At 40.9% G+C, this 15,691-nt stretch overlaps 2 protein-coding genes across 2 annotated transcripts; one reads left to right on the forward strand and one right to left on the reverse strand.

Moving 5' to 3' along the window:
• Positions 1-2,928: 2,928 nt before the first annotated feature.
• LOC125304104 (alpha-(1,3)-fucosyltransferase 7-like) lies at positions 2,929-7,706 on the forward strand. Its single transcript, XM_048258130.1, has 2 exons — positions 2,929-3,086; positions 5,809-7,706. Exons 1-2 carry the CDS (start codon positions 3,024-3,026, stop codon positions 6,844-6,846), a joined length of 1,101 nt encoding a protein of 366 aa, XP_048114087.1. The 5' UTR covers positions 2,929-3,023; the 3' UTR covers positions 6,847-7,706.
• A 991-nt stretch (positions 7,707-8,697) lies between these two features.
• Positions 8,698-12,870, reverse strand: pou5f3 (POU domain, class 5, transcription factor 3). The gene is made up of 5 exons (XM_048258129.1): positions 11,796-12,870; positions 11,432-11,543; positions 11,163-11,293; positions 10,716-10,880; positions 8,698-9,978 (listed from the first exon to the last, which is right to left on the reverse strand). The coding sequence occupies exons 1-5, from the start codon at positions 12,537-12,539 to the stop codon at positions 9,721-9,723; spliced, it is 1,410 nt and encodes a 469-aa protein (XP_048114086.1). The 5' UTR covers positions 12,540-12,870; the 3' UTR covers positions 8,698-9,720.
• Between the last annotated feature and the right edge of the window lie 2,821 nt (positions 12,871-15,691).

Raw genomic sequence — 15,691 nt, forward strand, 5'->3', positions numbered from 1 at the left:
ACTAAAACTGTTTTGAGAATTGCTTATTTTAATTGCACTGAAACTGTTTACCATGTTAGTCGCTTTGGCTAAAAATGTGTCAGCCAAATGTAATGTATTGTAATGTAATGTTGTCAGGAAAATTTAACAGGAAAAATGTGTCAGCCAAATGTAATGTATTGTAATGTAATGTTGTCAGGAAAAATCTGTTGGGACAGATATTAAAGTCTATTAAATTAAATTTAAAGCAACACCAAAGAGTTTTTTGTACCTTAAAATAATGTTTCCAAAACCGCACTATGTAAGTTTGCCAGATCGGGTAGCGGATCTGTAGTTCGATGGAATGAGACATAAGAAACTACAAATTTGACTTGCATCTGATGTCGCAATACATCGCACTTACATAAATCGTGCAACATATTCTACCTTGTCTGTGGACATCGTTATTTGCAAATCCGGGGTTGGATAAACAAATTGCGTGCGTGCGACAGAGGGAAAGTTCTTTGGTGTTGCTTTAAAAGCAACAATATGCAGGTTTGTAACATTGTGAGGCATGTTTATGTGGTATTTTCTTTGCCATTTGATTATATGAGGGAGAATCACACACCAGACATTCCCAGTAATTATTGACACTATTTAGGGCAGCAAGGCCTGCACTGCCCTCTGCCAACAGCAGAGGGCCTAAAGAGAATTGTCACACCGTGGTGAACTCATCTTAAACCCAAGAGGACCATACCCTTTGTCTAAAAAATGGATGTTAATCATCATTATAAATTGCAACAAAAAAAAATTGTAGCTCTTAAAAGCAATATGTTAAGCATGAGCATGAAGCTTTGTCCTCTGATTTGAATGACTGCAATATTAATAATAATAATATAGACATAAATAAATAAAGATAGAAGATAAGTGTTATTAAGTGGTACAGTCCTCGTTCAAAAATGTGGATAGATTGTAAGTAGAAGCTCTTCCTCAGTCTCTCAGTACTGGCTTTCAGGCAGTGGTAACATTTCTCAGGCCTTAGCACACAGAAGAGGCTAAAGTTGGGATGACTGGGGTCTCTGGTTATTTATTTGGACTGACATCTCCTGGTGTACATGTCCTATAGACATGATAGTGTACTCCTAGTTGTCTTCTCTGCTGACCTCACACCACTCTCTGCCACATTTGGTGTGTGTGTGTGTGTGTGTGTCTAGGAACAGACTGTAAGTGAGTAGGAAAGTAACACAAATAAAATTCCCATGAGCATACTTGAGCAGCATGAGTTTACACAAATTCCACCACCATGCTATAACCCTGCAGAAGGCACAAGACTGGAGATGATTTTATCCAAAGCATTGCTACAGGTTATGTCTATTTAAAGAGAAAGCAGGCATGTGATTTTGATTATCCACTGTTTCACCCACTTCCACTTTTACGCCGCAGACCTCTAGCATCTACCTATAGAGATAGAGACAACTTCGGGTTAGAGTTTTGCTGTTCAGTGATATCTGAACTATCAGCCAACTGTTGCAGGAAGGATGTGGCTAAATGGCGTTTTAAACGGAAGTATGGGAGGTGTGACAAATTTGCCATCTCTCTTGTGACATACCCATAGGTCTTTGGAGGTATGGAGGTTTCAGATAGGAAGCGGTATGTACCAGGCTTGCCACTGGGTTCAGCACAAAAGTCAAAGTGGCAAACGGTTCTTGTGCCACACAAGCCGCTGAAAATAATGGGGGTTTTTTTGGAGAGTGCAGCGGTGATGTTGTCATATCCTTTGTGTAAGACACCTTACCCACATAATTTAGTCTCATTTTCTTGCTATCCCAAACCACATTCAAACCAGCAGCCTGTTTCTCTTTCTCTTGGCCCTCTTTCCTTGGAGCCAGTTAATGTTCTCTTTGGTTAGTTAATGTTCTCTTTGGAGTTCATCTCTCTAAGTCTCTTTGGAATGCAGGCCACTGATCAACAACTTGATGAAATCAAGGGATTGGGTTGGCCTAACTGCAAATGGTGATTCATACCTCCAGATTATGGTCTACTTCACTGTGTGGTGGTGGATATCAGATAAAATACTTTAGGATGGATGTCATTTCATTTGACAAATGTTTGCTATGTACAAATGTATAAAACATGAACGTACAAACATCATTAAAAGAAGGGAATCATGGAAGAGAAGGTCAAACACAGTTCAGTTAAGAGGTAAGACATCTCTCCATGATTCTTTGGAACAGTATCTGTCTTCTCCCAAATCTCCATTCTCTAAAAACTCTCATCTTAGCTCTTTCTCCCTCACACGTCAGCTGTCTCAGCTCTGGTTCAGAAGCTTTTCCAAGGAATATTGAATGATGTAAAAAAAGAAAACACCTTTGTCTCTATTTTCCCAACATAGCTGAGCTTCTCTTTGTGTCACAACGCTCTTCAGGCGGCCGGTTTTGTTGAAATACTTTAAAAAAAAATGTATCACAAAGTCACACATTCAATGTAGTTGTGGGAATCTGTGTGATCTGCACTCATGATCTCCAAGTTTCAACCACTCTTTCCTCATCTCTTTGTAACTGTGAGGAGCCTCCTTAGCTTCCTTGATCTTTGACTTCTGAGTTCACCTCTCTAAGTCTATGTAGGCTCAGGCTTGTCATTTAAGTATGGATGTGCATTTGTGAGGTGCAGGACTTGCTTGTTCATCACTTCAAGCTTGTTCCTCAAATTTCTATGCTCTATGCAAATATCTAGACAAATAGGCCACATCAAATTGGCATTGCTGACATCACAGTCTGGGTGTTAAGACAGTGGTGGGATTTGAGAAGAACTTTCTGTCTCTCTCTCTCTTTCTCTCTCTCTCTCTCTCTCTCTAGCACAATATCCTTTTCTAACACTTATGATAGGGTGCAAAAAGGGGGAAGGCAGAAAATGAGAGAGTGTGAGAGACAGAGAGAGGAAGAGAAACAGAGAGAAACGAGCAGACAGAGTTTGAGTTTGAAGAGCTCTGGTTCCACGTCTACTTTGCGGAGCCTATACCACGTGTCAGCTCAAAGGCACAGCTAAGGGGAGAAGAGCAGAGCCACATGCAACCGCTCAACCACGAGAGCTTCCGGCATGTCTCCCGACTCAAGCGCACGCTTCCTAAGGTAAGGGTGCCACTCACCAACATTGATTCATTTCACTGGTTTATAATATGCCATTCCGTGTCAACACGGTGAACATGGTTGCTGTTTATGATAGCTGCATTCAATCCAAGGTTTAATCATGGACTACATGCTGCTGATGCGTGATGCTGTAAAAAATCAGACATACCATTGTTACAAATGCGCCCATAAATACACCTTAAAAAAGATTACTGATTTGAATTTTATTCTTTAGAGTTAATCCAGTTAAAGCCGAACTCGCTGACATTGCACCTTTTTTACTTTGGTTTCCCCAATATGTCGAAAAGTAGACATGGGGAAAGTTTATGTAGACATAAGTATACAGGTGCAATGTAGATGACAATGTAGATGATGGAAGATTTGAAATATAACACCTTCTACATTAAAGGACGGATGACAATTGCCATGTTGATCAGACAAAAAGTTTGATCTTTCACTTTTCAATCAGATAATATATATATATATATATATATATATATATATATATATATATATATATATATATATATATATATATATATATATATAAACGATCATTAAATACAGCTACTTTTGGGTCAAATGCCATGAATCGTCTACTTATCCATCTTTAAGAGTACCCACGCTTATCAGCATCATTTGTAGTATACCACATAATGTTTTCATTAATATCTTGGTTTTTGAGAATTAGGGAAGATGACAGTTGAAACAGCCTCTAGATTTAAAACACACTCATAACAAACTGGCAATAAATGAAAGCATAACAAAATCTCAACTGGTTATGTTGAATTTACTATAAGTCACAGTAGAGGATATACAAACAGCTTGAGATATTCTACGTTCTATGTTTGCAACTGGCACCAGACCAATAGTGCATTGTTGTGCTCATGTTGCATAGTTCCAAATAGGCTTGGTTGTTGATTGGTTACTGTGGAAAATCTCCTACCAATAGCACAGATAAGTCAAGTCAAGTTAACACCTTTGTATAAAGGAAATGCATCTGAGCATCGTCACCAGAGGTGGCTACGCAAGAATCAAGCTGCTGTGAACTTATGTTTGGTGTCCTTTTGCTCTTCTGTGGCTGCTCAGCTTCTTCCCTTATGTTGTCTGATGAAGCAATGGTGGACTCAATGCCATCATTAAAAGACAAAAAAATGATTGATTGACACAAGATTTGGCCGCTGTTACAATAATCTCCACCCTAACCACATCTACCCGAATACACCCCACCCACCCAAACACATTTACTTATTTTGAAAGACAGCACTCTTATCATAGGAAGTTGGCCTCTAGACCCCGGAGATGGGTGGGGGTGAAGGCTGGGCAGGGGGGGGGTGGTGGAGCATTGCTCATTTTAAGGAGCAATGAAAAAACATAGTTTTATTACAAACCACCACCCAAGTCTGTGATTCAGCTCTTACCACAAGCATGAGACCCACCCAGAAACAAAAAAATGACCATTACTCTCTACAGCGATCTACATGGTTTGAAATGTAATGTTATTTCGACCTCTTCTAGATGTCAGTGTGTATGAACAAAACAACTCCATAGTGAATTGTACACAAAATGAAAATGAATGTGAAGGTGATCTGTAATTTTCTACAATTGTGATGTTGAAGAAAGACAAGAATTATCATAATTTTAATGGAAAGATGGTATTTGAAATATGGTCCAACTTTCCATCAAACATAAGTTTAAAAATATAGCTAACCTGGTTGAACTTATTAATCAGAGGAAATACATCAGATATGCATCAAACGGCCTGCCAACAAACATTCTACATACAATTTGAACATCATAATAACTGACATAGTTGTAAAAACTATACTAAGGTTTTCTGCCAAACAGTTTTTGTCCACTTCAATAGACTTTCCATAAATATGCTATACAAAGTACATTATATGATGATGCAACTTACTTAGCCAGTCTTATGTTAATAACCCAAGGGAAAAAAATACAAATATTATGCAAATATTTGACCATATTCTGATTGTGGGAATACTGGTGAATTTTTTTCAGATGTCCACTTCTGCAAACATTCAACATTGGAAGCATACAAGTCTAAGAATTCCATGACCATGACCAGTTGCCATGAAACATTTTCTTTACTTCAACAGTAGATTAAACAAAACAAGCAAAAACACAAACTAGAGAATGTCATTCCAGGGAATTACAAGTGCATGAAAATGCAAAAAATATGATGTAAAATATCATACAGAGTAGAAACAGATAATGCAGAGATAGTTACAATGGTGTTGCATCAAAAAAAAAAAGTACATAATGATGGTTGCTATGCCAAATAAAGTGGTTGCTATGCTGGTAGCTAGGGTAATCATGTTGGTTGCTATGGTGGTTGCTAAGTTGACATTGTAGTGGTGGTTGCTAGTTTGTTGCTAGGGTAAATCATATGGTTGCTAGGTTGTTGCTAGGGAACATATGGTGGTTGCTATTCAAAATAAAGTGGTTGCTTTGATGGTTGCTAGGGTAATCTTGTTGGTAGCTATGGTGGTTGCTAGGTTGACATTATAGTGGTGGTTGCTAAGTTGTTACTAGGGTAATTGAGATGGTTGCTAGGGTGTTGCTAGGGTAGTTCTGGTGGTTGCTATAGTGTATCAAGTGGTTGCTAGACTGAAAAAAGTGAGGAAAAGAAACAATAAGCAGAGAGCACTGAATATGTGTAAATATGTCTTATCTCTAACTATTTGTTCTGTTCTTTTGCTCACAGTGGTTAATACACTGGATATCTACCATGAGGATTTGCTTTCGAAAGATGACCTGCGTACTGCTCACTTCATCTTCACTCATCTCAATATTCTCATTATTTTACTTGCTATCACCGATAGAGCCTATGGATTATAAACAGAGAGACCTTTTTACTTTTTCAAGCACAAATGTCACAATCCTGCTCTGGCACTGGCCTTTTGGAAAGCCATACAGCCTGAGTGCTGATGTGTGTTTGGAGCAGTATGGCTATCATGGATGCCTTCTGGTGGATAATCGGTCCTGGTTTTTAAGAGCAGATTTGGTGGTCTTCCACAATCGCGAGTTGGTGTCAGGTCAACAGAGGCTGCCATTGAACAGTTCCCGCCCGCCCGGCCAGAGGTGGGTCTGGATGTCCTTGGAGAGCCCAGAGAACAGTGGGAATCTCGAGGGCCTTGAATGTCACTTCAGTTATGTCATGACCTACAGACGGGATGCAGACATTACCATCCCATATGGAGAACTGGTGCCGAAGGAAGCAAATAATGACAGCACAGTTGATGCCCGCTTACCAATGAACAAAACGTTCCAAGCCTGCTGGGTTGTGAGTAACTACTCAAAACGACATTACAGGTCGACTGTGTATAAGCAGCTTAAAAAAGTAATTAATGTGAAAGTGTATGGGAAAGCTACGAAAAACCCTTTGGACGCAGAGAGTCTGTTACCCACAATCTCTCACTGCTATTTCTACCTTGCTTTTGAAAACTCCATCTCCAGAGACTACATCACAGAGAAGTTTTGGCGAAATGCCTTACTAGGGGGAGCAGTGCCTGTAGTTTTAGGTCCACCGCGGGAACAGTATGAGGCCGTGGCACCAAAAGACTCCTTTATCCATGTGGACGACTTCAGTTCCATTAACGAGCTTGGAGAATTTCTCAAGAATCTGACAGTGGATAAAGAACGCTATGCCACTTATTTTGCTTGGAAACATCAGTATTCTGTTAAACTGCACACAGACTGGCGGGAGAGGCTTTGTTCTATCTGCTCTCATCGCCACAAATGAAAGGTGCTCAAGTGATGTAACGCGGTTTCTAAGCTAAAACATCACCCCATCATCTTAGCTGCCTATGCCCTGAATACACTAAAAATATGCAGCCTCTGTGGACAGCCCAGGCTCTAAAAACGACAACAAAAACAACTTGGTCCATCCTGGACCATAAAAACAAAACAAACTGTTGCAGCAAATCACCGACTAGATGTGCGTTTAGGAGAGTTCCAGTTGCACGGGAGGGAGAAGCGAGGGACTAGCTCTCTGTTTTGTTTGAACGGAACAGAAGTGACATTACCCAACATCGCTTAGAGTGCCTTTAAGATCACAAAAAGTATACTATGACATTGGTGCAATGAAGAGGTAAAAAAACATAATAAGATTGATGTTCAAAATTATACTTGATTTACTATCGTTATTTATTTTGTGTTTGTGCAATATACTAATTTTGTTTGTGTACCATTTCATTCCAACACAATTTTGCTCTTTTTTTGAAAGATTGTAGTTTTTTGAGTAAAGCTTGAATGGGGGGCATTAGTTAAAAGACTCCAATCTTTCAAGAATCTTTCCCAAATGTTGTCAGTCTTCTGATTTATGGGTAGCATTAGTTTCGGTAATTCTGTTGTCGAATATATCAAGGTTTTTAAGAGACACATGGGTTACACAATTCATGTTTAATTATCATATTAATTAGCTCTCTCTCTCTCCCTGGGTGTGTGCCTGAGGAAACAGACTCAAGGATTGGTCTGTGCAGATGTTTCCTGGTAAAAATCTCCATCTTGCTGACTTTGGCCAAAATTGAATGAAATTGCTGTTGGTGTAGGTATTTGCTGTAGGTAACATGTTTTTTTTGCAAATAAAAATAATAAAAAGCGCTGCACTGTTTAGTTCCATTACTCTTGCAGTACCTACCTTGTTTTGAAGAGCACCTGTCAAACATTATTTGAATGTTGTATACTGAAACTAGCCGGCTAATCATCCTGCTGACTCTGGCTACATTTCCTCTTTCCATATGGGTGTGCATAAAGGTAGCTCTATATTCCAGTAGGCCTACCCTGTCTGAAAAATTACTTAAAGGAACACAGCAACATTTTGGGAAATTAGCTTATTCGCCCAATGTCCCCCAGAATTAGATGAGATGACACATACCATATCTGTGCATGTAGTAGGGCCTAGCCTAACTCAGTCATACTAGAGAGTTTGGCCATATCCGCCATGTTGGATACTAACGTCAGATGACTTTACAGTGTAACCCCATGGGGCGACTATGCTATGTTAAAATAAATAGCTTATTTTCACCATTATAACAGGCATATAAATGATCGTTTTTCAATATGTAAAAAGCCCTTAAAGAAATATTGGTATCCAACATTCAATTCCCTAGTTGGTCAAACTGAGTCACCCACTGTTAGCCTAGCTTAGCATAGTTCATTGAGGTGGCAACAAACTAGCCTAGGCCTATAGCTCCGAAAAGTGAACTCCAAAATTCTCCTACATACATATTGTAGAGGAGCTTGAAAATAAAAATCAATACCTAAACAACTGCCATAAAACAGAAACATGTTTGAAACACATTTTTTGTGTTGTCAATTTAATGACAGGACAGTGCCTGTCCCATTCCTGTTATTAGCGTTTTAAACTCTTACACTCTTGCAAACATGACCACTTACGACAGATGTCAGTTAAGTGTGTGAAGGTTCAGGACTTGACAGTCAGCCAACAAAATCTGAGTCTCACCAGGAAGGATGAGGCAATTCTGACCGAGATTTAGTCGAGTGTGAGTTTTGAAGGGTCTCTGACCCCATATGACACAGCAGAGCTGTCAACACCGCTGGAAAGAGGAAGATGTTGTAGCCTGTTGCTGAACAAAGTCAATTATGGAAACTAGACACAGCTCCCATGAAGTGATACGAATTCCAGACGATGTATTTAATAGCTACATTCACAAAAGGGCAATATCGCCATCAGCCAAAGAAACACTTTAGGTTTAGTGTCTCAATAAATTATTCAAGACTTTCATTTACAGTATGTAGCAACAGTGATACAGCAGCTTGAAAAGTGACTCATTTGAAAATGCAGGTGTAAACATAAGGCACATGACTACTCCACATAGAGGCCATTAAAAAGAGACACACATAAGCATACACAGATATAAAACTTTAAGAATGCCGACCATGGCTATAAAAGCAAGCATTAGCAACTGAAAGGTGAGAATTTGTTTTACATGCAACATTAACACATGAATGGGAAGAGAAATGGATGCAAAATGAAGAGCACTACCTGATGTCCTCAAAAAACATTTGTCTAGTGAATGCACTCATCCTTAAAAATCAAACTATTTAAAACAGGCGTGGTAACAGACTGCATTTAAGCCACATATACAATTCATTTGGCTTTTAAAAAAACCTTGTGTCGAGTACTTTTCCAGTAAAAAATGTCAAATACACATACATAAAATGGGCATTCACCAAAATAAACATTTGAAAAACATCAACTTTCAACTCTTGATGTGCAATAGCTTTAGCAAAAAAAAAAAAAAAAAAAAAAAAAAGGCTCATCAAAATTTCAGTTAGCTAGAAAAAGGCCACATGTTAGACACTTCTTTCCAGCAACCAGGACAAAAACACCCCAAGCTGACAGGCTTGTGACCAACAAGACTGAACCATTTAGCATACTCAGCCAAGAATCTTAGTGTGCACATTTAATTTGCTTGCATGGGTGGTGTTCCATATTGTCATCGGTTATCAGTCTTAGGAGTACCACAGGCCCAAACCTACACATTGGCCTGATGTCACCGGTACCAACCCGCCCTTTTGTAGAGTGATAGAGGATGTAATGGTTCAAAGGGGAGTGGGGTGTGGGTGTTGGGAATGCTACGGCTAGCTCCAGTTAGCTGGGGAGGTGACCCACCAGTCCAGGATGCAAGGCCTGTTTGAAGACATCTGCTCGATGGAGAGGGGGCATGTACAGGGTTGGGGTGGAGGGGTGGGTGTTGGTCGGATATCCCTGACCCGGGTGCATGTTGGGCCCCATGTGAGGTGGGGGTGGGCTTTGCTCGTAGTACTGGCTCTCGGCACACTCGTCATCGAAAGGCAAAGCCAGGCGTTTTCCCTTCTGTCTGCGATTGCAGAACCACACACGCACAACCTGTCCAAAGATACCGCAAAAAGCACACCGTTAGGACACATAAACCACCACAGGTTCACTAATGCAAAGTGAAAGTCTTTACAAGTTAAAATAAGCGCGTGTAGCTAGCCCCTAAAGTAGTTTCTCTGAAACGCTGTCTGCCAACCTCGCTACCCCCCCTCTCCAACTGGTGAAATGTGCTTTTACTTTGGAAAATGTTGCAGAGGTGGAAATTTCACATAGATATGCCATGTCAACACCAAAAGCATTAATGTCATGGCAGCCGATGACTACCCGATTTATTATTTTCCAAAGGATAACTAGCACTCATCCAATGTATAACTGGCACTCGTGTGTTGAAAAAAGGCTGTACAGTGTTCTGTGACTGGTAAGCTTATGTACAGCATCTTTAAGCACATCATTGCAAGAGGCAGAGTTTGCATAAACAGAACATCGACTTTTGAATGAACATTATTGAAACACTGATTTGCAAATGATTCCGTGACCCCTTCCATATTTGCCGACCCCCAGTTTAAGAACCACTGCCCTAAAAGACCACATTTCTGAGGATGTATCAAAACTACTAGCTGCTTTGATGCATGTTATGTCAGACTGTAGAGGCCTATTGAAGCCTTTGGTTTAACAAGCTTAAAATATAAAGGGTGTGAGCAGACAAACCATGAAGTCACACTGTCCATCAAATACTTCATAAAACATTGTAATAAACTCCAGATTATTTCAGAAGGGAGTGAACTCACATCTCGCTCAAGGCCAAGGTCATCTGAGATATGAGTGATTTCCTGGGTGTTGGGCTTGGGGCATTTCACAAAATAGGATTCAAGGGCAGTACGCACAGTTCCCTCCAGACTCGTCCTCCTCTTCCTCTTTCTGGTGTCCACAAACACGCGCTCGATTTTATACATCTGTAAGAACAGGGCCATTAGCAACATTACTGTCCTATTGTTGTTGAATACTAGACAGGACTTCACAAAACTCCTGCCAGATACACATGGTGTTATGGAATTGTTGATTCAACGTCATACAGCTTGTCCAATGGCCACTCATTGGAGGAGTGATCCTTGGTCCAAGTCAGACTTCACTTTGCCTACATGATGGCGTTAGGTGATGCATGATGTGGCCAAAGCAACAAATATGACCAAATTGTGATTAACATGGCGAAATCTGATTCCAGAGAGATCACTCACGTCTTGAGGGTTCTCGGAGGTTTCTGCATCATTGAGCCATCTTTGCAGTAGTGGCTTGAGCTTGCACATGTTCTTGAAGCTCAGCTGAAGCGCCTCGAAACGGCAAATCGTCGTCTGGCTGAACATTTTACCTGGACAAGTAAAACAAAAAACAGTGGTCATTAACGTAAACAAACTGCTTAACTGACATTTATGCAAAATAGTTTGTAGAAGCCCTATAGGCTTCTTCAGTCTGTAAGAGGAGTTAACTGAAAAAAAAAAAAACTTACCATAAAGATTACCTAATGCCAATCCAACATCTGCTTGTGTGAATCCCAAGGTGATGCGCTTGTGTTTCAGTTCTTTAGCGAACTGTTCCAATTCTTCTGTGGTTAGATTTTCCTATATATATAAAAAAAAAAATCGCCTGAATATATATATATATATATATATATATATATATATATATATATATATATATATATATATATATATATATATATATATATATATATATATATATATATATATATATATATATATATATATATATATATATATATATATATACACAAAATCAAAAATAACTCGTAGCCTACACATTGGCCTGATGTGCAAAAGAACTACTGATTAAAAGGTCATGGATGTACTTACCTCTTCCTCCGAGTCACTGCAGCCACCACTAGAAGAGCCGCTACTTCGCGCCGTGGTCTGCGCCTGGGTCGTTGGAACTGTTTGCGCGGAACCACCGCTATAAAACCCGGCTGTAGAAAATGTATTTCCAGGCGGAGATGGTGAAAGAGAAGGAGATAATGCAGAGGACTGTATTGTTTGAGTTGCGGCTGGGTTGCCGGGAGCGTTGATGTGCGAGAGGCCTGGCCAAAAAGATGGATTCCACGGAGCAGAGTAATAGACGCCGTGGGCAACGGAGGTCGCCGGTGGTGGAACCTGCAGCTTTGTCTCAGTAGCATACTCGTCATTAACCTCTTTTTCAGTCTTTATCTCTGGCATTTTTACTTGCTCCCTTGTCTCAGCAATTGGCGGACTGAGGTTTGCAGGCTGGGTAGCCGTTGTAGTACCGGCTACCTGACCGGTGTACTCCGGGGCAGCGAAAGGGTACCAATGTTTGGGCTGCGTAAAGTCCCCAGCCTGTACCTCTGATGCTCTGTAGTCGCCGCCAACCGCAGGGAACGCAAAGAAAGCCTGTGGAGGCGGAGGAGTGATTCCATTGAAAGAAGATTTGTTGAAAAGCAGGCCCGGGTCTTGTAGCATGTGCTGGAACTGGAGCGATGCGTTGCCCAGTCCATCTTGCCCGAGAGCCTGGGCGTACATTGCTCTGTTGACATCGAAGGACCTTCCGTTGCAGTCTGCTGCTGGACTTTGGGTTCTTTCAGACATCTTCAGGATTAGCTGTAGAATAGCCTATGTCTTGGCAGGCAAGTCAGCAAGCTTGGATGTGGTCTTCTTAAACTTCTAAGTTAAAGTGACAAATCCCTCCATCATCGGAAAAAAAGTAATAAACCAAGTGAAATCCTTCAACGTCGTAGGCCTATGCGAGATAAGGTTCCTCGAAGAAGGCAAGAGGTCAAGAAGCCGACCTGTGTGGAAATGCGGGCATTTGCCGTCTGGGCGTGAGATGACAATCAGTTTAGTCCGTTCATTTAGGCAGAGAGTTCACCGCCACTCACTTCACTTACACGCGTGCAGATACCCACTGCTGACTTCAACAGGTTTTCTTAATCAGCCGTGAGAGGCCGGAGTCGTAATTGTTTGCTCTCTTATTGGTCAGCCGAGACAATAGGCACCAGCTGATGGTGAAGTTGTGAATGAACTTGATTTCTTCTCTGGGCGTGAAGAAGTCAAGACAAGAAAGAGATTGGCTAACCTTAGGCTACTAATTAAATAGGTTCATTTTATTTCCATGTATGTCCCAGTATTATAATCAAACGAGGTGTTTCATATGAAAACTTAACGCCTTAGAGGATGCTTGGCTATTATCTTCTAAAGTTGGTGGGGATTTATTCACGATCAACTATTAGGCTGATGACACTGTTAATCCATTTCGTGCATTAACATCGAAACAATGAATTTTCTAGAAGCTACAAATTCATAGCAGTGGTATTTTACATGCACAGGCCAATTCATTGAACTAACTTAGTTAAAATAGGATTTGCCTTTAATCACTCACGTTGGTATTCAAATACCATCTCACTGGAAAACTAGCCTACATTTCAAACATGCAAAAATGAAAATGGTTAATTTTCTCCACGGATTACACTATTTGGATGCAGTTGTGGGAAAGCCATGGTTTAGGTCATACGCCTAGCTACATCACTATATTGCATTAGCTTATTAATGTAAGTTTTACTATAGTGTCCCAATTCCTACAGTTAATGACACGTTTCTGTTGTGTAAAAAATAATAATAATCATACGAATAAAAAAATAACGATTGTGACGTTTCAATAAACTCAGTCCTTCAGGCTACAATGATAGTAGATCAAGGTAGGCCTAATGTTGTTCGATGAAAAAGGTATTAGTATTTACAAGCACAAAATGGGTTTTCTCTGTAGGCTCACTTTTGAATGTCAGAAATTGTCTAAATGTGTCGCCTTCAATATTAGGCTACTTATTTTGCTTGCACGCCACATCAGTAGGCTATCGTAGGCTACCAAACACCACATTAGTAGGCTAATATACTATTTTTGAAACACACATTTCATTAGAACTTGAACAAACACTGCTCAGCATACAAATACACGTCTCCGGTGCAATTGGGAATATTCTTCCAAACGCATACAGCTGTGTCTTCCCCCAACAGATACGGTCGCTCCAGATTGCGGCAGGAAGACGCGCCGCAGGAAGGTAGTGGGGGCATTGTGCAACAAGGCCCGGGGGCACCCCGCAGCTCCCAGACCCAAAGTTGCGATGGCCGGCCATTAGCTGCCTTTCAAGCGGAACAATACGTCGCTACCCTTTGATTCCGCACCCACCCCCTTCTCCTGAAACAACCATCCAAAGGTTTCGCTCTCAACTCAAGGACATTGTTGCCATTACAATTCTTCGCTGGAGAGCAATATCCAGACAGACCAGATAGTGTAAAACTAGCTTACTGTGTCTACTGTGCTTATTGGTTTATAACAATCTGTCAGGCAGACCTATTCTGACTCAGCATCTGATGCTCATAAGTTTCCACCATTCTCCAACCGAAAGCACCATCCAGGCACACTCAGACTTCTCTGTGGCCAAAATTGAAACAATGTACCCCCTACCATCAAACACACTTGGCTCAAACAGACCCAACCTAAGGACACAAGTAAGCGCCCCACTCTTCCCAATTACAAAGCCAGGGAAGAAGCACAGAGGAGTGCCTGGTCTCTGTCAAAGCCTTAAAAGACATCAAACCCTTGCTACAGGTATTGTGTGGGGCCCATGGACTTGGGTAGGGATTGTGATGCAAAGTGTAGACATTTGAGGAGAAAGTGGCTGGCTGCTCGGGATATTTGAGTGAGTGGTGCTAGGGGGAGAGTAGAGGACAGGGCCGCGGATTAAATAGAAGAAAGTTACCCAGATGGCTCCTTTGCAGGGGGATCTTCCTTTCCTTCTCTTGTGGGTTTGGTGGTGGCATGAGGGAGCGAGCTCTTGCTCTCTGAGTTGTTCTTTTTTGGATGATGGTTAATGCATTCAACCTGACATGAAAACCTGAGAGTTTCTGATAATTTAAGTGTTTTGTTTTTTATTCTACCCCACTCTTGCAATTCTACCCTTTACATTGTAACAAGACAACAACAATTTCACTTGTGAAATGAAAAATGACTAAAGAGAATAGATAGTCAGAAGCATTTGCGATTTAATGTGGAGCTGTTGAGTGTTTAATGTGAGGTAAATGAATTAAATGAAATAAGTGTCTTCCATGGCTGCTCTGGACTGATGATAAACAATGACTTGCAGACACAATAGCTTCGGCAGACCGCCCTATAACGGGTGTGGAGCAGCGCTCATTCAGCAGGAAGCCCTGGCTTTTTATGGTATCAACAGTAAACAAACAAACAAACAAGTAACACTGAGCTCCAGACAAGAACATTTGTCACCAGGACGTTATGATCTGTAACGACTGACAAGAAACCGAAAAGGACTCACACATTTCCTGCATATGTATTCCCATGCTATATGCCATCAATGATTCATTTGCGAGATATATTCAAAATACATTGTACACTTAAACATGGACGAATTATGAAGTTTCGGGCCCCTGGGCCCAGATGTATTAAGGGCCCGCCACTAATTGTCGCATATGTGGGAGGGGGGTTTGGGGGCCCTCCCCCAGAACATTTTTAATTTGTTTGATGTGATTTCCTGTATTCTGGTGCATTTTGGGGATGGCCAATACTAAATTCAATCAGATTCATAGCCTACATCCTGATTTGTTGATATTGAGGCAATAATTCCATGCAAAGGCTTTGGCTTCAGGGCCCCCTGACCCTTCGGCCCGGTAGGCCCGTGCAGTAATCCATCCCTGCACTTAAATAGCATTATCTTGCTGTCAAATAT

The sequence above is a fragment of the Alosa alosa genome, chromosome 12 (assembly GCF_017589495.1).
Source record: "Alosa alosa isolate M-15738 ecotype Scorff River chromosome 12, AALO_Geno_1.1, whole genome shotgun sequence".
Lineage (NCBI taxonomy): Eukaryota > Metazoa > Chordata > Actinopteri > Clupeiformes > Clupeidae > Alosa > Alosa alosa.